Source organism: Staurois parvus, unplaced genomic scaffold (assembly GCF_062004578.1).
Source record: "Staurois parvus isolate SC_StPar_1 unplaced genomic scaffold, SC_StPar_1.0 ptg000152l, whole genome shotgun sequence".
NCBI lineage: Eukaryota > Metazoa > Chordata > Amphibia > Anura > Ranidae > Staurois > Staurois parvus.
Genome location: NW_028317948.1, coordinates 3,026,073 through 3,053,879, shown reverse-complemented (window position 1 = coordinate 3,053,879; position 27,807 = coordinate 3,026,073). Strand labels below are relative to the sequence as shown.

The 27,807-nt window shown below is 45.4% G+C and overlaps 1 protein-coding gene across 1 annotated transcript in view; it reads right to left on the bottom strand.

Annotated features, from left to right (window-relative positions):
- The window catches only part of OTOA (otoancorin), a 112,843-nt gene that overhangs the window by 39,463 nt on the left and 45,573 nt on the right, over positions 1-27,807 (bottom strand). The window contains exons 9-12 of the mRNA XM_089674777.1: positions 26,811-26,951; positions 22,456-22,511; positions 20,745-20,853; positions 14,215-14,288 (exon numbers count right to left, since the gene is read on the bottom strand). Of these exons, the coding sequence (XP_089530903.1) occupies positions 14,215-14,288; positions 20,745-20,853; positions 22,456-22,511; positions 26,811-26,951 (380 nt within the window). The remainder of the gene's footprint in view (positions 1-14,214; positions 14,289-20,744; positions 20,854-22,455; positions 22,512-26,810; positions 26,952-27,807) is intronic.

The following is a 27,807-nucleotide window of genomic DNA, read 5'->3' as shown; positions in this document are numbered from 1 at the left end:
TCAGTATACCCCCTTGTGCCTATTCTTTCCCCTTACTCCAACTGCCCTTGGTTGGCATGGAGTTTGAGTAGCCCCTACATGGTCAGTCACTTGCTTTCTTGTGGCTAGAGGGTATTTGCACATGCATTGGGTGTTTTTGTGTCAGCTGTGGGTGGATGGGGTAGAAGGCAGGTATGTTGGAGCAAGATGTGATGGAAGTAGCTGTCAGAGCAGACATAAAATTGCATCCCCAGGTTGCTAGTCACTGATCTGGAGCATGGGTGTGGTGAAGGGGCGCCCTCCCCTACCGCTGTTCTCCTAGTGCTACCCCTCACCCTCATGCCCACCCCTTGTTCCGACCCTTACATACCTCCCAAATCCTGACTGGAATACTCCCAGGACTATGCTAGGACGTAGATAATTGAGGCCTAGTTGTTACTGCTCCCCTCCACCATTATAAAAGTAAGCCTTTTTTCCTGATTCAAATCCCCTCACATGCTCTTTCTCTTCCATGAAGCAGTAGCACTGAGTTCACAGTTTGAGAGATGAGAATATCATACGAATAATAGTCTGGGTTTTTTTTGCATGCTAGTCTCATATCGAAAGTGAAGAGGTTACTAAAGTTATGAAAATTTTTGTACAACAGAATAAAAATTCAAAAGTGATGTAATGTATTGTATTTGTATTGTATTTTCAGATGAAAACTGTACTAATTAAACAAAAATAGTACGATCTGGTATCGTATGAGAAAATTTTTCATGCTTGTCCCTTTGAATAATTTCGGACGAAAGCTGTGCACTAACAATCAGATTATTGTACGATGGCTTCAAAAGTGGTATTTTTCATACAATTTTCTGATCGTGTACTAGGCTTTACTTGAATATCCTGCTAATAACAGGACTCCTTCAGTTACCCATCGGGCTTCTTATCAGATCATTTAGATAAGTAGCATAATGGCCAACTGAAGAAGCTTGCAAGCTGACATCATTCAACTTACCATTGTCAGTCTACAACAGAACGGGCTGTTAATTCAAAACTTTGCAACAGATTAAAAAAATGATCTTCTTAAAAAAACTGTATACAGCGAGGCATGCCAAAGTAACTGGAAATAAATGTAGGGTTTCCATACACTTTAAAAGTGCCAATATAGATGCTACAAAACTTTGACTGGTAAAGTCAGAATGAAAAGGATGTTTTAATTGGATTAGCACAAGAAAACATTTAAAAACATTTACAAATGTAGCACCCTCGATGGAGTGTTGAGGAGACTGTTGGTGTCTAGGCAGGGTCCCCTAGGTCTGGGGGGGGCAACCTCTAGGCTGGGCTCAGGCTGGCTCAGGAGGATACATGCTGTGTAGAGGGGAGGATGGGATAAAGGCCTGGAGCAGTAGGGAGCAAAGAGGACAGTGTGAGTACAGCAGCACACATTGGGATCTTTAAGGGGAAAGACTGCCATTCATAGCCATCTTTCTAAGGACAGCATTGAGCTCAGTCCTTTGCCCTTGTCCCAGGAGATCTTCCGAGAAGCCAGGAGGGCTGGTAGTGCTTTCAGGCTGTGGCGCTGGAAGCAGCTCTGTAGGGAGAGAGAAGACATCTCTGCATGTACTGCAGCTACCAGAAGTAAAGTCATTGTTGAGAGGCTGATAGTTCTTTACCCATAAAGGGCAGCTGCTACTGATCTGCAACGACTGATGGCTTTTAGGAAAAGAACAGTCTAGGATCTGTTTTTGTACATAGGAAGGAAGTGCCCCCTTCCGTTGTTTCAAGACAAATTGGGCATCCTATAATCCCTATTTCCCTGTCCAAGTTGACTTCCCCTAAGAAAACAACAAAACCAAGCTCATGGACTGGTCATAGTCTTTGTATGTAAGTCTATGTGAAAAATAGCTGTTGCCTGGCTGTGCAGAGGGAAGCTTAGTGATACTCACAACACAGCAGTCCTCATGAGGGTAGCACTACACAAAAGATAAAAAAAGACCCTTCAATCCAAGTCCCTAACCTCCTCAAAGATCTCAGTAGAGGCAGTATTGTTGACCCTGCCTAGTTCTCTCCTTGTGGACTAATGAACACATTCTCCCTATGTAATGGAGATAAGGAGTGATAGAGATGTTCTATAGTCCTAACACACTTCCTGTCCCAGTGTGACAACTCCTCCATAAATACAAGTGAGTGTTACAGCAGAACAGAAGGAGTGTTACTGGCAAGATAACACAATAAAAATAAAGAAAAAAAAGCCTGAAAAAAAGAAAATCAATGCATCCACAACCTCCAAGGAATGGTAAGCTACAATTTAATAAATCCTTGTTTTTGGGTTTAGATACACTTTAACAGTTTACACTATAGCTTTATAGCAATGATGACACTTTCTATAGTATCTGACTTCCTGGTATCAGTTGTTACCTTATGTAAGATTTCAGAACTTTACCCACATCTAAGAGGCTAATCACGTGGCTGTTCCCGCAGAAGAATGTAGGGAGAACTATCTCCAGAATCATATGGAACTTGGAGGCCACTTTTGGTAAGAGTCCCAACATTGGAATGAGAACTACTCTGTCCACAAAGAAAGTTGTTAAGATTTATTTAAACCCTAGCACCACCAGGGAGGAAACCCTTCTAAGATTGCAATAAAGAAAGCAGTCTTCAGAGTGACATTCCAGAGAGAAGCTTCCTGACCAAAGGTATCTGATGCCAGGAAGTCATATACTAGAGGAAGATACCACTTTTGTGTAACAGTGGCCTTGAAGACCTGGGCTTTTAGCCTATTGGCTACCCAGTGAATCCCTGTGAAAGGTGAGATTGTAGAAATTTGACCTTTGAGTGTATTTACACACAAGCCCATATCCCGACCAGATAATAGAAAGTTTAAGTGTGGCAAACTTGAGACAGCTCCTAAAAAATGATGTGAGGCTGCAAAGTCTCACTCTGTTATTACGCACAATTGATGCTATCTTTTTGTGACTTTATGAGGGTATTCCCCATTTTATTTTAAGTCTATTTAATAGAGAAACCCAGCCTCACTGACACTGGATGAAGAATGAGTCCTTGACACAGAGGGGTTTATTTACTAAAGCTGGAGAGTCCAAAATCAGACTCCCTTCTGCATAGAAACCAATCAGCTTCCAGGTTTCATTGCCAAAGCTTCATTGAACAAGCTGAGGTTAGAAGCTGATTGGTTTCTATGCAGAAGGGAGTCTGATTTTGGACTCTCCAGCTTTAGTAAATAAACCCCAGAAGGTCTGGCCTCAGCAGTAAGGGAAGAGGAGCCCTAGTGCTCAAGTGAAAAAGCAGAGGGTACCATAGACAACTCAGTCAGTTGGGAATCATCGTATCCTGTAAAGTCAAGGTCTGCAAACAAAGTCCGGAGGATTACTCTCTTCTGACTACAGAAAGGCAACTTTCTTGGAACAGAGATCGAGCACAGGTACCTATGAAATTGTCAAGCATGCCCTGACCTGGCAAACATGGGTAGGCACACCATCAAAAGGACTTCTAGAACTCCTATCCCAAGAAGGAAGCAGATCACTTATGCTTCTGAAATGTTGAGGTGTTATTCCATGTCCTATGCAACTCTTTGCACAGCCTGTTGGTTCTTGCCTCTAGATTTTGAAGGACCTCTGAAATTGGAGCCTTTTTGTCAAAGCAGCCTTTGATCCTGGGGAATAATTCCTGATTTGCAGCCTGTAGCTTTAGCTATTGTGGCATACAATTTATTCCTAAAGAGGGATTGACCCTCAAAGGGTTTCTTGTACCACCTTTGCTTGGAGGAAGAGTCCACTACCTATGACCTAAGCCAAAGGGCCTGTTTCCCATAACTGTGTTTAGCATTACCCTGGAGAGGGACCTAAAAATATCAATGGATGTTATTGTTGCAGGTGTAGGGAACTGTTATTTTATACACTAGTTGTGGTTTGTTTACATTCATATACAGCCACTACCATAGAGGTCCCATTGCAGACAAGTCCCTAGGTGTGCTTCCTGCCCCTGCAAGGAGGTCAAGAAATCTCAGGATGTTATATAGTTTGTTTTCCAGGAAGTATCAGGCAGAGGGTGCCAGCCTGCCATGTGCTGTGTATCTGGGGAGAACTGTATGGTGATTCTGTGAGTAATGATCCAGATTAACAAGACTGCTATCTATCTAGTTGTTACTGAAGCAGATTAGGTCTGCCTCTGTTATATTTCAACTTCTGTATTGGAACCCTAATATCTCTGTAAGGGAGAGATTTGTGGTTCATTATCATTATTCTATTTACACACTGCAGAATCCTTATAGTTGTCTATATATATATAGATCAGTGTTTTCACCTGCATAAGACTGTCAGGTGAACTTTCTGTTAATTGCAGTGTATCTTTGCAGCCTCTTTGCTTAAAGCCATAGCATCCTTATTGGTTTGGATCTCCCTTTAGCTAGGATTAGCATAGGGAGCGTTGGATAGATTAGGCTAGAGGTAGGTTAGGCATCCGACGGCCACTTAGACAGATAGAGGCCCGGATGCGGTGACAGCCCAGTTTAGGGATAGGGATAGGGACTAAGAGTAAGAAGAGATAGGGCATTTTATCCTTTTAGGTGATGCATCGCTGATCGTCAGACAAGCAGTGCATTCATCCGCATAGAACGTGTTACTTGGACGCCATCGCAGCATCTGAAGTGGAAGTGTGCATCTTATTGACTCTCACCTCTCCAGGGGCCCCTGCAACCGGACTGTGCTATAACTCATGGTTGGAGGTATTCTGTATACTACATGCACATATACCCGGGTATAATTGCAACCTCCCAATTTATGGTAAATTGTAATTCCTGAATGTTATTCTTATGCATCCTGTTTTATGTGGCTGCTTTATATAAACTTTGCATTAATCTCATACAGGTGTGGTGACATGTTTTCATGTTAGAAATATAAGCGGGGTGCATTAATACTGCTATGTATAGTTACTTTAAGTTGTCTACCCGTTACATTCCTAGAAAGGGGTGAGTCTCCTCAATTGCAGGATCCCTATTCTAGGTGGAGGCACTGCCATTTGTATTATCACAACCCCCTCTTCCATATAGCGAAGGCTCAGGATTGCCTACTCATATACAGGTTAGTGCCATAGCTTGTTTGGTGTGGGCCATTTCATATAACCCCCCCCCCCCAAAACAGGGCTACACAGGCATAAAGCTAGTTGTCAACTTTAGATTGTTAAACAAGGCTAGAATCTTAGCTTTACCAAGATTATTTAGCACAGCTGACTCAAACCTTTCAATCCAGTCTTCCAATGCCTTGGAAATTGATGTCAAAGTCACTGAATCTCAGCCCACCTTTAGATATTTTAAGATCTAAATCCACCTATGTATCCAGCACATCCTTAAAGGTTACAGTATTATCCAGAGGCAGGGTGACATGTCTAGCCAGCCACATTAGGGCTGATTAAATCCACTGGCAGATAATCAAGGTTTTTAACATCTTCCCTTCTGAAAGCATAAAGTTTTGGAAAAAAAAAAAACCTATCTGTTGGCCTCTATTCATCCACCATAATATCCTTAATTTTCTCCATAAGATAAAAATTCAACCCTTCTTTCCCAATATACTTTAAATATTTCCTCTGCTTTTTCTGCAGGTCCTCCCCAAGGTCTTCCTTCACCAGCTTTGGTCGAATCTTTTTTAAAAAGGGTTGAACCAGTGAAAAATTGAAGCCATCAAAGTGGCTTCTTCCCTCCTCAGAGGAAGAATTCCCCTAATGATGAAGACCTTGAGGCCTCTTGGACCTCTTAAGTAACAGGGTTTAACTGAGGAGCTGCTGATTAAGAGGTGGATGCCATCTGCTGAGGAGGAGTCTGGAATATGAGCAGCAAATGATTTTAGTGTGTCCTGAAAGGCTTGCTTCATCCTAGACACCATATTCCTACTATTCACTTCTTTGCCCCTAATTGCTTGCTTGCAACAGGACTCATGGAAAAGCCATATTGGGGCAAGCCTAAAAATCTCCTGGTCTGGGCTGTGGATGATGAAAATCATCAAGGTATCTTGGTGAAGAATGCCAGTATCTGGAACTGGACCTAGAATGTCTGTCCCCTGAGTGTCTATTGTAATGGTGGCTGTCTCTAGAAGGGAACCGACAACTACTTCTTGCATGGTCTCTATTCTCTGATAAAAGAGCGATGACTTGAGCCTAATGAGCTACGGAATAAGAAAAGACCATGGGGTCAAACGAGAAGAATGTAAAAATACAAGTGAATGGCGAATGCAGGCTCCTACCTTCTCTATAGACGATAGTCTTTGGCAGGAGTTAGCATTTCCATTGCCAGTTAAAATAGAGAGAGAGTAGCTATAAAATAAGTACTAGTTTTTAACATGATATCACACTACTCACAGACAAGCTGACCACATAATGTACACCTGGGGAGCAGAGAGCAACTACTTGACAGCAGCACCAAAGGAGAAACAATTCTAGGCAATGACAGTACGGAAAAAACCCTCCCTCAAATGCTTCAGATTTGTCAGAAGGTGGTGTGCATGAGCATCGTGAGATCCACAATGAAGAGCACCGCAATGCACAGGCTAGGATGCCAAATAGTGCATGCATCCTCCCTGGATGAAGAGATTTGTGGCGCTGCCCAGTGCAGCCAGACCTTTAGTTAGCTGAGCAACCACCTCAGTTAGTAGTAACGGGGCTCCATAAAGATGATGCTTTTAGCACAAGAATTAGGAACCATGCCCAGCTAATCTAGTGGTATGGATGGACTGCTAGATGTTTAATCCACCCAGGCAAGAGAACCACATGTGCATCCTAGTGCAGGAAGAAAGGAAAAGAACAGAACACCAGGTTGGAGGTGGGTCTCAAATTTATGAGTTATGATCTTGTTAGTGCAGAGGGGTGGGCAGGGCCCACCAGGTGTGTGCTGACATGGAGCTGTCAGGGAAATTAGGTGTACTGCCATCAATCTGACAGGCTGCATACTTGTTCTGGATCAGGGATTCGGAAAAAGTCAACAGCAGGAAAATAAGGTAACTTGCATTCCAGAAGTTGGTCAGGAAAGGCCACTTCCATATTTTGTTGATCACAGGTTTACTTTTATTGCAGATGTTAAAAAAAAGAAAACTGGTGGTCTTTAAATTAAACCCAATGTGGTACATTAGTTTTATTGTTTTAGGCTTTTTTCCCTTTATTTTTTGATCCTGTTAGAAACACACTTCCTATCTTAAAGGAGAAGTTCACATTTTCAGGCAGAATTGCACTTTTCATAATAAATAGAAGTGTCTTCCAATTCCATTTCTGGCCCAGCCATCCCAGTGTGCTTTTCTCTCATTTATCTCATACACAGGACGTTTAATTTGTTGTCAGTTTATGTAAGATTTTGAACTGATTTTCAGATTCTATCATTTCCTGTAGATGATATCTCAGCATTCACTTCCTGTAGGCCATCTCCCAGAAGTCTTCACAGAAGAGGGTGTGATTGGGTGTGTTCACCACTCTGGACCACACCTCCCTCATTACAATACTACTTTCCTTCCATCAGCTATGTAGTACAAGAGCCTGTCTAATTTGATACCAGTTCAATGGATTGTTTAGATTTACCAGAACTATGGAATAGGATGACACACCTAAAGGAAATTGTTCAGAGATGTACAATCAGATTGCATTGTGAAGACTAACATTTCCGCATGTGTTGGGTGTTTTGGAGCATTTTCACTCTTCATGCATAGGGAAGTCCATTCACTTGAATGGGCTGCCGTACACACAACTGCCCCAGAAAAGCTCCAGAACTTTTTCTTTAGCAGAGCACAGTGCGTTACTGCAGTTTTTAGTGTGTTTGCCACACTTGGGGTAAATCATGGGACATTTTGGCATGGTGCATGTTGTACGTTTTTTACTGCGTGTTTTGCTGCATTTGTCACTCATTTTTTCATGTGGCAAAATGTGTGCTTCTGTGTTTGGTGTTCCATTAACAAATAATAACACTGAAAGCACAACTGTCAGGAATGGACTGGCCAGCAATGGTGGGACTCACCTGCCTTTTGATCTGCAGTACCAGGGCTGGCCAGCGGATGCTCCCAGCAATCAGAGACTCAACTTTGCAGCCAGCTAACACCTGGAACTGATTATGCTGGGGTATTTAAGGGATGGCCAGACCCACAGACTCTGCCTTGGTGTTGTGTTTCTCTTGGGCCCTGTATCCTGTTCTCTGTTCCTGTCTGATTCTCTGCTGACCCTGCTCTGATCCCTGGCTTGTCTGACCATCCCTCTGCCTGACCCTCTGTACCACGCTGCTTGCTACCTGTTCTGATCCCTGGCTTGTGACCCTGACCATCCCTCTGCCTGACCCTCTGTACTACGCTGCTTGCTACCTGCTAAACCTGGCCTGTGACCCCGACCAATCTCCGCTTGCTCCCCCTGTACCTACCTGCCCTATTGATATTGACCCGGCCTGCCTGACGACGCTTGCTTGTATGTACTGTTATCTGTGGGTGGTTGGTTTGGTTTGGTTTGGTTGCACTGTATTATGTTTTAGTATTGCACTGCGTTTATGTTTGTATTGTTAGTGTTAATAAATTATATTGTTTATAACATATCTGAGGTCTGCGTTTCCCTGCGTCAGCCACACACCTCTGGTCACACCTGGGAGCCCTGACATTACACCAAGGCCAATCCTGACCAGAAGTGGCTGCACAGGGAAGCCATCTTGGCTTGTTGCTGGGAAGGATGGATCTGGATGAGGTTGTGTATTTATATCTGCTAGTGTTTGATGACAGGGAGTATGCTTATCAAACTCTGAAGGAGTATCCCAGGGATCAACTACTAGAATGTATACGGCTCGCTCATGTTCTAGTAGATCAGGGCACAGAGTTCTCTGAGGTGCAGCCTTTGATTGAGGTTTGTGCTGAGTTGCTTTCATCTGGTACCCCCGAATGCAGGGATGAATTTTTGCCACCATTTAGTGCAGACCAGGTAGAGTCCCTGGTGTGGTTATTAGAGGATGATGTGGGTTACTTTCTGGAGCGTTATTCCACATGTTCACCACAGACACTAAGAGATTGTATAAACGCAGTGCAGTCATTGACCAGACAGGCTTTGTGTAAGCTCAGCTTTGTTCAACCCATACTGCAGACATGGACAGATTTGTTGCACCCAGCCTCAGTCAGCTTACAAAAACCCAGTCCTGCTTCTAACTCTACTCCTGTATTCCCACCAGCTCCTCCAGTTACAGCCCAGTATACTTGGCTATCTACCGCATGTCAGTCCCCTGTTCCCACTCGCTGCACCTATCCTGCCTTTAACCCTGTAAAAAAGCCCTCTGTAGCAACTGCTCCCTCTCCTGTTCCATCCTCCAGTTTTTCTCTGTCTCCAGCTGCTCCATTCGTTTGCAGACCTGCGTTTACTTGCAGTGCTCCAGTAGTTAAAACCAGAAAAAAGCGAAAATTCTTTCCAACCAATACCATCCTGCCAGTATCCAAACCGGTGAACCTGCCTTCCGTGACTCAGCCTGAAGCCTCTACTCAGCCTGAAGCCTCTACTCAGCCTGAAGCCTCTACTCAGCCGGATGCCTCTACTCAGCCGGATGCCTCTACTCAGCCGGATGCCTCTCTTCAGCCGGATGCCTCTACTCAGCCTGAAGCCTCTACTCAGCCTGATGCCTGCATTCAGCCTGATGCCGCTACTCAGCATGATGAACTGATCCAGCCCGACGATCCTATTAGGCCAGTTGACTCGATGCCCGCTGTTGATCCAGATGATCCGGTACCTGACCCAGTGCCCGCTGTTGTGCCAATTGACTCAGAGCCCGCTGTCATACCTGGTGACCCGGTGCCCACTGCCTTGCCAGATGACGCGGTGCCCGCTGGCAAGCCAAATGACCTGATGCCTGGTGACCCAGTGCCCGCTGTCATACCTGGTGACCCGATGCCCGCTGTCGAGCCAGACAATCCGATACCTGATGACCCGGTGCCCACTGTCGTGCCAGTCGACTCTGTGCCCGCAGTCTTGCCAGTCGACTCTGTGCCCGCAGTCTTGCCAGACGACTCAGTGCCCGCAGTCTTGCCAGACGACTCGGTGCCCACAGTCTTGCCAGACGACTCGGTGCCCACTGTCGTGCCTGGTGACTCGGTGCCCGCCGCTTCGTCTGGGGGTCCGAGACCTGTCGCTCCATCTGGGGGTCCGGCGCCCGCCGCTCCGCCTGAGGGCCCGAGGCCTGTCGCCCCGCCTGGGGGTCTGGCGCCCGCCGCCCCGCCTGGGGGCCCGAGGCCTGTCGCCCCGCCTGGGGGCCCGAGGCCCGTCGCCCCGCCTGGGGGCCCGAGGCCCGTCGCCCCGCCTGGGGGCCCGAGGCCCGTCGCCCCGCCTGGGGGCCCGATGCCTGTCGCCCCGCCTGGGGGCCCGATGCCTGTCGCCCCGCCTGGGGGTCCGATGCCTGTCGCTCCATCTGGGGGTCCGGCGCCCGCCGCTCCGCCTGAGGGCCCGAGACCTGTCGCTCCTTCTGGGGGTCCGGCGCCCGCCGCTCCGCCTGAGGGCCCGAGACCTGTCGCTCCATCTGGGGGTCCGGCGCCCGCCACTCCGCCTGAGGGCCCGAGACCTGTCGCTCCATCTGGGGGTCCGGCGCCCGCCTCTCCGCCTGAGGGCCCGAGACCTGTCGCTCCATCTGGGGGTCCGGCGCCCGCCGCTCCGCCTGAGGGCCCGAGACCTGTCGCTCCATCTGGGGGTCCGGCGCCCGCCGCTCCGCCTGAGGGTGCCCGAGACCTGTCGCTCCATCTGGGGGTCCGGCGCCCGCCGCTCCGCCTGAGGGCCCGAGACCTGTCGCTCCATCTGGGGGTCCGGCGCCCGCCTCTCCGCCTGAGGGCCCGAGACCTGTCGCTCCATCTGGGGGTCCGGCGCCCGCCGCTCCGCCTGAGGGCCCGAGACCTGTCGCTCCATCTGGGGGTCCGGCGCCCGCCTCTCCGCCTGAGGGCCCGAGACCTGTAGTTCCGCCTGGGGGTCCGGCGCCCGCCGCTCCGCCTGGAGGCCCGTCGCCCCGCCCGGGGGCCCGAGGCCCATCGCCCCGCCCGGGGGCTCGAGGCCCGTCGCCCCTCCCGGGGGCCCGAGGCCCGTCGCCCCGCCCGGGGGCCCGGTGCCCATCGCCCCGCCCGGGGGCCCGGTGCCTGCCGCTCCACCCGGGGGCCCGGTGCCTGCCGCTCCGCCCGGTGGCCCGCTGCCTGCTGCTTCTCCTGGTAGCCCGATGTGCCTCTGCCCGGAGTCCTGCCCGATGTGCCTCTGCCCGGAGTCCTGCCCGGTGTGCCTCTGCCCGGAGTCCTGCCCGGTGTGCCTCTGCCCGGAGTCCTGCCCGGTGTGCCTCTGCCCGGAGTCCAGCCCGATGTGCCTCTGCCCGATGTGCCTCTGCCCGGTGTGCCTCTGCCCGGAGTCCAGCCCGGTGTGCCTCTGCCCGGAGTCCAGCCCGCTGTGCCTCTGCCCGGAGTCCAGCCCGCTGTGCCTCTGCCCGGAGTCCAGCCCGCTGTGCCTCTGCCCGGAGTCCAGCCCAATGTGCCTCTGCCCGGTGTGCCTCTGCCCGGAGTCCAGCCCGATGTGCCTCTGCCCGGAGTCCAGCCCGATGTGCCTCTGCCCGGAGTCCAGCCCGATGTGCCTCTGCCCGAAGTCCAGCCCGCTGTGCCTCTGCCCGGAGTCCAGCCCGATGTGCCTCTGCCCGGTGTGCCTCTGCCCGGAGTCCAGCCCAATGTGCCTCTGCCCGGAGTCCAGCCCGATGTGCCTCTGCCCGGAGTCCAGCCCGATGTGCCTCTGCCCGGAGTCCAGCCCGATGTGCCTCTGCCCGGAGTCCAGCCCGATGTGCCTCTACCCGGTGTGCCTCTGCCCGGAGTCCAGCCCGGTGTGCCTCTGCCCGGAGTCCAGCCCGGTGTGCCTCTGCCCGGTGTGCCTCTGCCCGGAGTCCAGCCCGATGTGCCTCTGCCCGGTGTACCGCTGCCCGGAGTCCTGCCCGGTGTGCCAGTCTTTGATATCCCGCCAGTTACCAGACCCGGGCGGTGGAACATTTTTCCCAGCTAGGACTGTTTGGAGCGTCCTGAGGCCGCTCCTTGAGGGGGGGGGGTACTGTCAGGAATGGACTGGCCAGCAATATTGGGACTCACCTGCCTTTTGATCTGCAGTACCAGGGCTGGCCAGCGGATGCTCCCAGCAATCAGAGACTCAACTTTGCAGCCAGCTAACACCTGGAACTGATTATGCTGGGGTATTTAAGGGATGGCCAGACCCACAGACTCTGCCTTGGTGTTGTGTTTCTCTTGGGCCCTGTATCCTGTTCTCTGTTCCTGTCTGATTCTCTGCTGACCCTGCTCTGATCCCTGGCTTGTCTGACCATCCCTCTGCCTGACCCTCTGTACCACGCTGCTTGCTACCTGTTCTGATCCCTGGCTTGTGACCCTGACCATCCCTCTGCCTGACCCTCTGTACTACGCTGCTTGCTACCTGCTAAACCTGGCCTGTGACCCCGACCAATCTCCGCTTGCTCCCCCTGTACCTACCTGCCCTATTGATATTGACCCGGCCTGCCTGACGACGCTTGCTTGTATGTACTGTTATCTGTGGGTGGTTGGTTTGGTTTGGTTTGGTTGCACTGTATTATGTTTTAGTATTGCACTGCGTTTATGTTTGTATTGTTAGTGTTAATAAATTATATTGTTTATAACATATCTGAGGTCTGCGTTTCCCTGCGTCAGCCACACACCTCTGGTCACACCTCGGAGCCCTGACAACAACTAGTTAATTTAGGTGTATAAAGGTGGCCATGCACTATACAATATGATTGTACACTCTCTATACGATCTCCTTTAGATTTACCAAAACTATATAATAGGAGGTCACACCATTTATCCAATTACTCTATATCCAATCAAGCAGGCCCTTGCACTACATCAGGGGTGTCCTGTGGGCTGCATGTGGCTCCAGGTAGTTAAGCATGTGGACTAAGCTCAACTGTAGAGATGCTGGGGTAGCCAGGTAAATGCACGTGGGGAGAGATCCCGGGGATGCTGTGAAAAAAAGGGGGGGTGAAGGATGTGTGCTAATGAGGTCACTGCCGGATCTGTGTGCTAATGAGATCAGCTGGTAATCTGCTTCCTGGTCATACTGGCTCCTCTGTCCTAACTTTACATTCCAGGAAGTGAAAAAGTGTTTACCAAGGGCTAAGGTAAGGCCTTGTTCTCCAGACCAAAGAGAGCGTGTACATTTTTACAACTGAGGTACATTAATGATATACTGGTGCATAGGGGACCTGGATTTTAGAAAAAAAGGTGAACTTAGCCTTTAAGGTGTCTCCACTCTGGTCAGAGGAGCGACAGAGACACCTGTGGACAACAGCATTGTCAATCTGGGGAGAGGGTAGTGTTAGATTGACCAGCAGATTTAGACGGACTTGACAAACAAATTAAAGGTGAACTACAGATAAAACATTTTAAAGAATTACTGCAACAGTTTTTTCCTTGTTTGATAACGGTTTTACGTAAAATGATAAATGCTGACTATTGTAAGCATCCCTGGCAGTGTTACATTGTGTGTCTCAACCTTCTAACTGCTACTTTTGTTCGACAACTTGGTCTATACAGGAAGATGAAAAATATCATACTATCTGGCTGGTAATAACAAAAGGAAAAGAAAAGCATAAAAAACAAACACTAATGAAGTCACCACATCAAAGAATCATAAGCTGAAATATAATCATTTTTTTGCTTTTAGGTATATTACTGCTTTAACCACATAGTGAGGTCTAAAATAAACAGATTTCGCGTTTTTATGGAAATTGAAATTTTCTGCTTTCAGGTCTGATTTTCTTCCTTTACTTCTCATCTCTCTCTGCTGTCAGCCATTTAATAATGGTAAATTATACTTATGCAAATGAATAATTGGACATGATGACTATTAACAGCTCAGAAAAGGATGTGTAATCAGTTTAATGAAGAAAGACACCTGGCCATTATGGGTCTTATTAGGCAATCCATAATAGATGACAGATCCCTACAATCATAGTATTCCCATCTCATATACACTTTTCGCTAACCAGCCTTATTACTGATGTTCAGCTCTTCAGGCAACACTGCAGCGTACTTCATGACCCAGGTGATGACAACGTGATTAGTTTCTCCTCATTGCAATGATGATCAAAGAAACGGAATGGTTTTTGCCTAGGGATGAACAAAGTGATGCCTCCTGTCTCTTCATTTGCATAAGCTGCAATGTGCCGTTACAAAATTGTATTTTTGAAACTCTTTGAAGTTGAAAACTCACGGAAGTACAGCTAGCAGGAACGGGGGAATGTCTGCTTTGGAAACCCTCCAGTATTTCCAGGCCAGACAATGAATCTGAAAAGTCAGACAAAACATAAGCTGCAAAAAACATATCTATGAAATTAAAATACTGGTAAACAAGCTTTTTAAAGAAAGCCCTGACAAACATTTATGTATTTACTTTGTGCTACCATTTTAACATTTAAACAACATTAATATTTGACATGACTTTTCTCCTTTTAACATGCTGGCTTTGTCATATTTTCAAAATAATATAGCTACATAGCTACATGGTTCCCCTAGCTGAAAAAAGACAAAAGTCCATCCAGTTCAACCAAAAAAAAAAAAGTTATAATTCTACACCCACAGCTGATCCACAGGAAGGCACAAAACACAGCAAAGCATGATTCAATCTGCTACTGCAGGGGAAAAAATTCCTTCCTGATCCCCCGAGAGGCAATCGGATATTCCCTGGATAAACTTTACCTATACATGTTGGTATCCAATTATATTCTGTGTATCTAAGAAAGAATCCAGGACTTTTTTAAAGCAATCCACTGAGCTGGCCAGAACCAACCGTTGAGGGAGTCTATTCCAACTTTTCACAGCTCTTACTCTGAAGAAACCTTTCCATGTTTGGAGATTAAATTTCTTTTCCTCCAGATGTAAAGAGTGCCCCCTTGTCTTCTGTGATGACCTCAGGATGAATTACTCTACACCAAGTTCACTATATGAACCAATGATGTATTTACACATCATAATAATTCATATGCACGCATATTGGCACTTCCCAGTAATTAAGAATGAGCAGGATCTTTTCCATGGTCTCATTTTTCATTCTTGCTAGAGCATTTCATACTGCATATCATCCAATTTACAAAATTTCAGAACCTCTACATGGTGCTCCCATTGCTTTAAACTCAATTTCTAAGGACAGTGTCATCTATTGACTCTACACTGAGATAACAGTAGTTAGGGTACATCAATAGTGCTACCTCTTCCTCAAGTCACACACAACTAGTCAGAGCAGCGACTCATCTCTCTCCCTTGTGAAGCGTTCAGATGTCGGTACCTAGCTTCAATCAGAAAGAGAAAGTCTAAAGGCAAACAGTTTCTGTGAATTTTGTTTCATGGGTACAATCTGTATTGAATGTGTTAAAGGATAAGTTCACCTTTAGTAACATGTTACACCCATATTTAGAGTGCAATGTGTAACATGTTATTCTTCTTGTGTCCCCCACTGGAACCTTCCCCTTGCAGAGTGCCCTCAGAGCAAGCGGCTTGCTCTGGGAGCACCTATGCGTGCTCAAGCCTGAGCCCCTTCTCTGTGTGTCTATAAGGCAGCCCTGCCCCTGCTCCCTTCTCACCGGCTGTGATTGAGACATTTGAACCAAGGGCTCCTGCTACTTTGTCTCAGCCAATGAGGACTGAGAGAACCAGGAGAGCCGAGGCTCCTGTGCACAGCGCTGGATTGAGATTGGGCTCAGGTAAGTATTGGGGGGCTGTGGGGGGAGCAGCATACAGAAGTCTTAATACCATGGCTGCATTTTATAAAAGGGCTGCAATTCTGTCCTGTATAACAAAGAGCAGATACAGATATCTGATCGCCATTATAACTCAGCCCCTAAGTGACTCCAATATTTATCTGTGACTTTATGTTGTGCAACTGGCTGCCTGCTCACAAAATCCCCATAGTAGGGGGTATCTTTATTTTCTAAATGGCCATAAATCTGAGTCTGTGAAAATGCAGGCCATATGTCTACTAGTTGAACATCCACAGGGGCAGTACAACATCCAGCAGTTGTGTTGCCCAGAACTACATCACAACATATTTTACAAAATGTACAGAATCATGTTAAAAATGACTTTATAAAGCCTAATAATTGTAACCAAATTGCATTAACAGTTGCAGTATCTCCTGGATAGGGTTTATAGTTCACATTGATTGATTTTACTTATTTCCTCGAGTTATTTCTTAACCGCTTGCCCTCTGCCCTATAGCAGAAGTACTGCTACAGGGTGGCAAGGCTGTGCAAAATCATGTATAGTTATGTGATTTGCATTTCCGGGTAGAGGGCGTGAGCCACCCTGCCCGAGCCGCTAGAGATGTCAATCACCGGGTCCCGGACGGCGATTCCCGGGACAGGGGAGAGACCTGTGTGTAAACAACACAAGTCTCTCTCCTGTCAGCATGGACATGCTGTTTTGTATCTCTCTGCACAGCAGAGAGATACAAAACAGCATGTCTCCTTAGTAAAACACACACAGCACATAATGTAATATGCACACATAGTAAAATACACACAGCACTTGGCAGTACAAGGGTCTTGGTTCGAATCCCAACCACGGCACCACCTGCCTGGAGTTTGCATGTTCTCCCTGTGCCTGCGTGGGTTTCCTCCGGGTACTCCGGTTTCCTCCCACACTCCAAAGACATGCTGGTAGGCTAATTGGATCCTGTCTAAACTGGCCCTAGTCTGTGTATGAATGTGAGTTAGGGACCTTAGATTGTACGCCCCTTGAGGGTTAGGGACTGATGTGAATGTACAATATATATGTAAAGCGCTGCGTAAATTGACAGCGCTATATAAGTACCTGAAATAAATAAATTAATAAATAATGTAAAATACACACAGCACACAGTTAACCCTTTGTTCACCCCCCATGTTAACCCTTCCTGCCCAGTTCCATTAGTACAGTGTCAGTGCTTTTTATTAGCACTGATCACTGTATTGGTGTTACTGGGGATGTCAGTGGACGTTAGTCAGTTCCCACCCAGTGTCAGAATGCCCACTGCAGTCCCGCTATAAGTCGCTGATCACCGCCATTACTAGTATATACAAAAAAATTCCAGAATATATATCGCCATTTGTAGACACTATAACTTTTAAGTAAACTAATTAATTTATACATATTGGGATTTTATTTAGCAAAGACATGTAGCAGAATACATTTTGACCTAAATTTATGAAGAAATTAGATTTTTAAATTTTTTAATTGGATATGTTTTATCACAAAAAGTAAAAAAAATATAGGGTTTTTTTTTAAATTTTCAGTCTTTTTTTGTTTTTTGCGCAAAAAATAAAAAATTCAGAGTGCAGCATTACATGACCACTCAAATGTCAGTTAAAGTAACGTAGCGCCGTATTGCAAAAAATGGTCTGGTCAGGAAGGAGGGTAAATCCTCTGGAGGGCAAGTGGTTAAAGGGTAACTCCATTTTCATGGGAAAAAAAATAAGCAAACGAAAAAAATAAATAAATAATATAGCATATACAATTATGACTGAAGTCATACTGTAATTGAATTTTATAACAGTTACCTTTCCTTTTCAATCTGCAGTGCTGTACTTTTCTGTAAAATGCAATGCAATACGGCTAGCTGGAGGCGTTCTGTACACCGAACGCCCCCTGTAAATGTAATTTCCTGCTTGTATGATTGGCTTACTGACTTTCCTAGAAGTCTGCTCTAAGATACAAGTTATATTTTTGGCATCTCCTGCAACATAAATGTCATTTTTGGTGAGATACTCCCAAACGAAAATCACATCTAAAGGGATGCAGACCCACATTCCTCATTAGAACCCTGCAAGTGTAGCAGCTAATTGATAATTATAAAAGCGCTCCCATACAGATTCACTGAGCACATGGACACAGACAAACAAACAGCTTTTTCTTTAGAATAACAAAAGTAATCTGAAACAAAGTATGGTCAAATCCTTGCAAAGTACATAGACACCCAGAGAGGAATGTTTTTTTTTCAACAAAAGTGGCGTTTTAAGTAAATAATTATTAAAATCTGCTGTGTGGAAATCAAACCCCATCTCCAGCCAAAACTTTTATTTTAAATTTGGATAAAGTGGGGAAGGGTTAGCACCTGTTAGGTTTTTACTGCCATTTGTATTTCCATTGGGGAGATTTTCAGACTCTGTTCACACCAATGCATTTTTTAGTGCTTTTTGCAGAAACACACTACAGTCCATTTAACATGGTTTCACAGCTATGCTTTTTTTGAGCTGCTGCATTTTTGGAAAGGGTAAGGGACTTTTTTAAAAGCAAAAAGCAGTATTTTTACTACAATAGAGTTCAATGGAGAATCTACTGAAATGCATGGTAATGCATTTTTGCCACATTTTGCAATTTTATTCTGCCCAGCAACAAAAAAAAACTCCACTTAAAAAAAAAAGAGCTGAGCAAAATGCAAAATGTGATAAAAACACGTCAAAAACGCGTGTAGAAAAACGCAAAACGAACTGTGAAAAGCACTGCAAAACGGACAAAAACCAAATTGGTGTGAATGGAGCCTCAATTCCTATCAAGACATTGATACTGACAAAGCAAAGTTTTGGCACAGTGGACTGTTCTTGGGAACACCTATATTCGTCAATTCTTGTATCGGTAGCACAGGGACAAGACTTGAGGGAAATTCTCCTAAATGTTAGAGAAGCCCAAGATGCTTGCTATATAAATTTCATTAATGACCTCTGATGGTGGAGCTCATCCCTCCTCTCCTTTGCTTTTCTTCTGCAATGTAAGCTTCTCTCTAGTTTAAAGAGGTGCAAGAGGGTACAGTAGAGCTCCGACCTTGGATCAGTCACTGCTGTGGAATGTAGATTCCATGGCTTTAGAAGATAGATACAGCCACATGAAAGAGCCTCAGAGAATGTCAAAAAGCATTTTTTTTACTTAAAGGATAAGTTCACCTTTCATAACATGTTACACCCATCTACAGGGTGTAACATGTAACGCTACGATCAGGGGCGGACTGACAACTCATGGGGCCCCTGGGCAATTGGGATCATGGGGCCCCTGTGTCCTTGCTCAAACTCAAAAAAGCCTATGAAAAAAGGTACCAGAGGCATCTCATGGGGCCCCCTACTGACCCCGTGCCCTCGGGCAGTGCCCAAGTTTCCAGATGGTCAGACTGCCCCTGGTTATGATCAGACCGCTAGCGGCTGTCAGCTTGTAGTTCTCAATGAACTACCACGGCGCTGTGGAGTGCCATAGTAGTTCATTGATTCTTCCTGTCAGTATATCTGTTTGCTCATACATCCCATACTGGCAAGCAGATATACTGACAGATCTGCAGGAGACCTGCATGGCACCAGCAATCTGCTGATCACTGGTGCCATGCTTTACAGGCACCTTCACACAAATATAATAAATGCACACATTTTTACTTGCAAAAAAAATCTGCATTTATTATTTTTTTATTAAAAGGTGAACTTATCCTTTAATATAGTATGGTTATCTCCTGAACCTTTGCTATCCATGGTTCTAACTTTTCCCATTGGATCTTTATTCCAATCAGCTGCATAAATCTCAGCCTATGTAAAATACAAAAACATTTCCAAATCATCAAAAACAGGCAACCTGGTTTAATAGCTGCTACAGTTTGAAATCAGGATGACTTTCACTAAAATCATCAGTCATTGTAGATTGTTTATTTGGTCACTGATAGGTCACTGAATTAAATAATTATTTAAGCCAGTGGTGTGAATGCTCAAAAATGCCCCCGTCAATGTAAATAGCCAAGCACATTTAACAAATATGGAGACATACTGTACATTAACTTGTATAAGCATGACATTATTAACCCCTGGTTCACATATGTGCGGGCCGCGTTTTGCTCGGGCACGAGAGCCCATTCATTTGAGTGGACTCCTGTGCCCCGTGACATGCAGGGAAGAAGTCCCTACACTTCTTCTGAAAACACAGCCTGCACGGGAACCTCGGTTCCCAGCATGATTGCATTTTCCAGTGTGGGTGGCGTGCTATTAGAACTAATGGCACCGGCCTGCGGGTCCGCATTCCTCTTTTCAGGTGGTGCAGCTACACAGATTTTCATGCGGATCCACAGAGACACCACCCGCACAGATGTGAACCTAGCCTTAGGGACTCTATATGGCAAATGTCTTGAATTTATGTTATATTTGATGCACAGGTCAAGTTACTTGTATTATTTGTTACTTTTCTAAAAACAAGGACTAACAAAAAAGAGTTGCACACCATAAGTGCTGGTTCACACTGATGTGATTTTTCATGCGACTTGAGTAGCACAGAATCGCACAACAAGGGAAATCACTTGTACCCGTTCACAGTAATGTGCTGTGTGATTTTGGAAAAGGTTCCTGTACCACTTTGGTGCGATTTCAGTGCAATTTGGCTCCATAAAATATGTTAACCTTATCCAACGTCAAAGTTGCACTACATAATCGCACTGAAAGTCACATCAAACTCACATCGCAGTAGTGTGAACTGAGCCTAGCACCAATTCCAACAAATATTTTGAAAATAACAAATCTTTATATATTAACAAACAATTGCTGCAAAACTTGAAAATTGGCCCAAATAATTAATGAACTTTATAATCATGGCTGGAGTACTCTAATTGATGACATACTGCAGAAACAACTATATGCAAATAATCCAATATTTCAGAGGTTATGAGTCACCAAGAATCAGAGACATAATGGTGGTCTGAGCTACAAATCCATTTCATTAGGATATATAGTTAGGACTAGACTATGTCACCTGAAATGGAGAAAGTAACAATAGGTTCTTCTCAATGAGCTTGAAATGGTTGGAGTCAATAATGTTGTCTATCTGTTCACAGGTAATACCCTTCATCAACTGTCCTGTACTAGAAAGAAAAAAATTAGGTAGGCTCTCTACCAGGGGCTTTAGAGAGTGAGAGGAAGGGATAGATGGAGAGAAGAGAACAGGGTAAAGGAGAGCAGAAGAAGAGGAGAGGAGAACAATGAAGAGGACGGAGGGGACAAGAGAGGAGAAGAGAGTAGGGCAAGGGAAAAAAGAAGAGCAAAGGGGATAGAAAGTTAAGAAGAGGGTAGGGCTGGAAAGAAGAAGAGTAGTGGACAGTACAGGAGTCTGAGAAATGAGGTGAAAGAGGAAAGGAGAAGATGGGAGACTAGGGTAGGTTGGAAGAGGGCAAGAGAAGAAGAGATTGGAGTCTGAGAGAAGATGTGAGTTTAGGGGAGGAAATGAAAATAGAATATGGGAGACCAGAATAGGGCACAGAAGGGTAGGAAGAGAGGAGAGGGAAATATATGAGTCTGAGGGAAGAATGGAGGAAAGAAAGGAGAATAGGGGAAACTACAGTAGGGTAGAGAAGGGCAGGAGAACAAGAAAGGGGTTTAGGGGAGTCTGAGAAAAGAGGTGAGGTGAGGAAAGGAGAAGAGAGACTAGGTTAGGGTAGAGGAGGATAGGAGACGAGAAGATGGGATAAGTGGAGTCTGAGAGAAGAGGAAAGAAGAGGGGAGGAGAGGAAAGGAGAAGAGAAAGTCTAAGGTAGGGTAGAGGAGGGTAAGAGAAGAGAAGAGGGGATAGGTGGAGTCTGAGAGAAGAGGAAAGAAGAGGGGAGGAGAGGAAAAGAGAAGAGAAAGACTAGGGTAGGGTAGAGGAGGGTAGGAGAAGAGAAGAAGGGATAGGTGGAGTCTGAGAGAAGAGGAAAGAAGTGGGGAGGACAGGAAAGGAGAAGAGAAAGACTAAGGTAGGGTAGAGGAGGGTAAGAGAAAAGAAGAGGGGATAAGTGGAGTCTGAGAGAAGAGGAAAGAAGAGGGGAGGAGAGGAAAGGAGAAGAGAAAGAATAGGGTAGGGTAGAGGAGGGTAGGAGAAGAGAAGAGGGGATAGGTGGAGTCTGAGAGAAGAGGAAAGAAGAGGGGAGGAGAGGAAAAGAGAAGAGAAAGACTAGGGTAGGGTAGAGGAGGGTAGGAGAAGAGAAGAAGGGATAGGTGGAGTCTGAGAGAAGAGGAAAGAAGAGGGGAGGACAGGAAAGGAGAAGAGAAAGACTAAGGTAGGGTAGAGGAGGGTAAGAGAAAAGAAGAGGGGATAAGTGGAGTGTGAGAGAAGAGGAAAGAAGAGGGGAGGAGAGGAAAAGAGAAGAGAAAGATTAGGGTAGGGTAGAGGAGGGTAGGAGAAGAGAAGAGGGGATAGGTGGAGTCTGAGAGAAGAGGAAAGAAGAGGGGAGGAGAGGAAAGGAGAAGAGGGGAAGTAAAATAGAGAAGGCAGGAGGAGAGGACAGGAGCGGAAGAGGGAGAGCAGAAGATCAAAGAAATCTCAAGCAAAGTGGTACTGCTGCCCAGAGCAACCAAGCAGATTTCATCCTTCATTTGCTGGGAAAATGAAGTACACAATCTGATCAGGGTCTGTGTGCAACAGTTCCAGATTTGCTAAATGGTTAATGATACAATTAAATATTGCAACATTGAATTGTGTATCACACTACCTCAGCAGACTCTCCAGTGTTGTTTTATTAGACAGCAGCTCAAATAGAAATAGAGCCTGGAAGACAGAAATCAAAAGTGCTGAAAAATTCCACTTGCTTTGAGGTAGTAGATGGGTTAACATTATTTATATACACAACTTTGTTTAGATTAGCAGATCCAATTTTCCAGCATTGAGGCTCCATGCACACTAGTTTTTTTGTAAGCTCCTAGAAGCTGTTATCAGCATTTTCTTCAGCACCTAGAAGCTAAATTGTGTTATCCTATGTGTCCATGCACACTACTTTAAACTATTAGCATTTTTTGAGCTTCAGCTTCTAGGAGCAGAAAAGAATCGTTTTTGTAGAATTTTATTGAGAGTTTTTCCAGCAGAAAAAAAAACGCTTCTAAAACGGCTTTTTTTTCCTCTTCAAGTACTGTAAAAACACTAATAATATGCTAATTTACCTAAACACTCCTAAATGATACTAAAATACACTATTACCAGCGTTTTCTATCCAGCATTTTTTATACAGCGATTTTTTGAGCCTTATTTGCTTCTTCTAGAAGCAAATAATGTTATCCTATGTGTCCTTGCTCACTTTTTAGTCTAGAGGTGTTTTTTAAGCTCAGTATTTAGCAGCAGAATAAAAAATACCTGCCGTCTTCTCTCTCTGGTGCCGGCATCTTTAGTGTAGGCACCCGGCTGTGACAGCTTGTGGCTTCACAACGGGTGCCCACTGCGCATGCGCAAGAAGCGCTGTGCTTTGTGAATGGCCCCATAGTCTTCTGGGACCTATCACATGTCCTAGAAGACTACAGGGAGGGAGGACAACTTCCGCTTCCGATCGCCTAGGCAATCGCAGCGGAGGTGGGAGCAGGTACCTATAAATTCGGGTACCCACTCCCCCTCACTCCCCAAAGGTGTCAATTCTTAATAGGGAGTGGGGGACAAAGGCTTAAAGAGGAACTTTCTCTTTTTGAGTGGAGCTTTAGCTACTGATGACTCGTCGGCTGTCAGTGGGATTTTCCGCTGACAGCTAAATGTAAACAAAAGAATGCCGGCATTAATAAATTGAGTAAAACAAAATCCATGCCAGGCCCCTCTCCCCTCCAAAGCACCTTCTCCCAATGTTTTATAGGGACAAGGGCCTCTTCCAGGGTTGTGGGGGCCTGCAGGCAGGGAGTTATCGGAATTAGGAAACCCCTTGAACAAGGGGGCCCCTAGATCCCCCCAATGTGAATGAGCATGGGGTATATTGCACACCTACTTATTCACCAAAAAGTGTCCAAAATAAATAAAAACACAGAGAGAGTTTTTGAAGTCCTTTATTAACCACTTCAAGTCCGGACACTTTTACCCCCTTCCTGTCCAGGCCAGTTTTCAGCTTTCAGCGCTGTCACACTTTGAATGACAATTGTGCGGTCATGCAACACTGTACCCATATGAATTTTTTAGCATTTTTTTGAGACAGATAAAGCTTTATTTTGGTGGTATTTATTCACCACTGGGATTTTTATTTTTTTTGCTATATAAATTAAAATGTCCAAAAAGTTTTTTAAAAAGTGCTTTTCTTATAAAATTTTGCAAATAAATAATATTTCATCATAAATCTTGGCCAAAATGTATTCAGTTATCTTTTTAGTAAAAAAAATAACCCAAATTAGTTTATAACCAAAAATTATAATTTTTAAAAAAATTTTTTACATTTTTATTTTTATATTAATATTTATGGGTTTGTTTTCTACATCATGTCACCCTAGCAGTACAGTGTCACCATGATGACACTGTACTACTTGTGGTGGGTGATGAAGATTTTTATTTTTTTTACACTGATTGCTCTTACACCCATAAAGGCTGTAAAAGCAATAATTTCTCCTTCTCTCTGGTTGCATTCTTGCAGCCATTGAGAACTACTGTGTGAGCTGTGATTGGTCACAGCTTGTCACATGGTACAAGGCTGTTGTGAATAGCCTTGTACCATTTGACCTCTGATAATTCAGAGATTTCACACGTAGTAAGCAATGATGTCAGAAGTGACATCTTGCTTACTACTCTGTATGTGTTCACTGATTGGCCAATCAGTGATCACATGATCGGGACCTCGCACAGAGGTCCCGTATGACGATCGGTGTTCCAGATCTGCGGTGTTCCGTGGTGCTGCGCGCTCCCAGGGAGCGTGCACAGTCCAGAATGGCAGGCGCTGTTTATGAACGGCAACCCGCCCCTGGACTGCCACCGTCTGGCCGTTTATATACAGCGGCCAGATGGCAAGTGGTTACAATAAAAAAAAGCGAAAACAAACAATGTCCCCTGAAGAAAATCCAGCATCAATCACAATGAATGCCGCCTCTGCCAACCTGAAAAAAAAGAGCTCCACAGCCAATGCTGGCTCCCGCCGTCTTACAGCTCCACTTCTTAGCTGCCGCTAAGTAAACTAAGGGGGCAGGGCCACATGGTGATGTTACTGAGTGACCCAACCCCTTGTGATGTCATCAGCAGGGAATTCTGGGTCGATAACATCACAAGGGGCAGGGTCACCTGGTAACGTCACCGGGTGGCCATGCTCTTTATTTAGCGGCAGCTATGAAGTGGAACTTTTAGATGGTGGGAATCACTGTTGGGTGTGGAGCTCTTTTTTGGGGGGGGGGCTGGTGATGTTCATTGTGATTGACATTGGATTTACTTCAGGGGACATTTTATTTTTATTTTTTTTTAAATAAGGACTTGTCAAAAACTGTCTCTGCATTTTTATTTATTTTTTACACTTTTTTTGGTGAATGACTAGGGGTACCACTACTCATTCATTTGGGGGGGGGGAGCAGGATGTATGGGCCCACTTTGTTAAAGGAGGCTTCAAGATTTTGATAAGCCCCCCGCCTGCAGACCCCCACAACCACCACTCAGGGTTGTGGAGTAGAGGCCACTGCCAACATCAACATGAGGATAAGGTGCTTTGGGGGGGGGTGGGCTCTGTCCCAAAGTACTCCTCCATGTTGAGGACTCGTGGCCTGGTATGGTTCGGAGGGGGTGCGCTCGCTCCCCCTTTTCCCCCCTTTCCTGGCCTGCATGGTCTGGTATGGATTTGGGGGGGGGGGCACGCCGTTTCTTTTGTTATTTTTGGCATGGGGTACCCCTAAAATCTGTACCAGACCCAAAGGGCCTGGTATGGTTTGGGAGCCCCCCTCCCCATTCAGTTTCTTTTATATTTTAGTGCTGGCATTATTTTGTTTACATTCAGCTGTTTAGTCATCGGTTGTTAAGGACATGGGCGGCCACCCACTCCTTAACAACCCGCTATTCACTGCTAAATGCCGTCAAAACGCCGGTACAAAAACTGAAAAACGCCAACAAAAAAGTTTTTTCCAGCTTTTTTTTAGCTCCTAGTGAGCATAAAGCCTTAAAGTGGTTCTAAATCTCAGTCATGAAATATGAACAAAGCATATCCCTCTATAGTATGTACTTGTCTCAATTAAGAGCACTAGGTGACATTTCTGTCTACTGTTTCATTCCTCTGCAATCAGCATGAATCTCTTCTGACAAGTTTTCCTGACACCAAGAGAAAAATGGTGACAGGGGAAAGACCTGTAGCTGATTGACAACTGCTTTAAGGTAAACAACCTTCTTTGTCCAGTTGTCTACTTAACTGAGCCTGATCCCGATCCAGCACTGTGCACAAGAGCAGCAGCTCTCTCGGCTCTTCCCCTCCTCATAGATTCAAAGACAGCAGCAGGAGGCATTGGCTCCTGCAGCGGCCAATCATAGCCAGTGAGGAGGAATTGTGGGCGGGGCCAAACTACTCTCTGTGGCTTCTGTATTTCCAGCATAAGCAGATCACAGCCAAAAATTGCTCAGGTGGACTGGTACACTACAGCAACCACTAGGAGAAAATCTGGAGTATTGAGCTGGTAGACTGGTAGGCTGCACTCCCTCTATGTGATGTTGGGTGATAGGATATATTAAAAGTAATTTATATCAGATGGAATACATCATCATTCCCCCCACTGTCTCCACAGCTATCTGTACCTGAACTATATATAAGAATTTGAATTAGACAGTTGATGCTCTACAGGTTCTGGCATCCAGGCACCTGCAGTTTCTAAAGAAAGGAAAGCCCACATGAAGCTTGAGTCTATTTGCAAATGATGTACAGTTAAAAAATAGTCACTGACTTGATGAATACTTATAAGACATCACATTTTTTTTAAAACCACATTAGTGAATTCTTTCTAAGCAAAGAACAATAAATTTGCCCTTCAATGGATGTTTTATCTTGACTACCTAGGGAGCTGAAGGTTGCTAAAACCTTTCTAACTCCAAACCCAGCTTGAATAAACGCTGATTGCTGAAGGGCATTTAGGTTAAACACATAATTACCTGACTTGTTCTCATCTCTTTCTCCTTTAGGACTGCGACTTCCAAGTCCCTTTCTGTTAATAGTTGCGAGAGAGACAAGTCTTTAAAGAATGCTCCACTCATTTCTGCTAGAACCGTCTTAAACTCTCCAGAAGACATCAGCTAATTAGGAGAAAAACAGCAAGGACATATAAGCTGTGCCACTGTGACACGCCAAACACATTTCATTCTATTGTTCCTGAGAACAGTTTGACTTTTTTAGATTGACAACTGTGAGCTATTAACATGTACCAAAAAAAGAAAAATCTGAAATCATGTGGATTTTACAGCTGCCAAACAGTAGTCTATATGATACATTAACATTTTTAAAGTCAATTACTATATAATTGTACATATGCTTGGTACTTTAGTGCAGGTGGGATATATATATATAGTATAAAAAAAATCTAATTGAAAAAAATGATGCAGCAGGCTAGTCCATTTTGCTGAAATTTCATTGCAGCAACTCAAAATGGTACTCAGTAGTTTTATGGCCCCTACGTGCTTGTATGCATGCCTGTCAACATCGGGGCATGCTCCTAATGAGATGATGAATGGTGCCCTGGGGTATTTCCTCCCAGATCTGGAACAGGGAGTCACTGAGCTCCTGGACAGTCTGAAGTGCAGCTTGGCGGCATCAGATGGACTGAAACATGGTGTTCTATAAGATTTAGGTCAGGTGAGCGTGGGAGCCATTCAATGGTATCAATTCTTTCATCCTCCAGGAACTGCCTCCATACTCTCACCACATGAGACTGGGCATTGTCGAGCACCAGGAGGAACCCAGGGGCCACTGCACCAGTGTAGGGTCTGACAAAGGGTCCAAGGATTTCATCCCGATACCTAATGACAGTCAGGGTGCCATTGTCTAACCTGTAGAGGTCTGTGTGTCCCTCCATGGATATGCCTCCCCAAACCATCACTGACCCACGAACCAAAATGGTCATGCCGAACGATGTTATAGGCAGCATAACGTTCT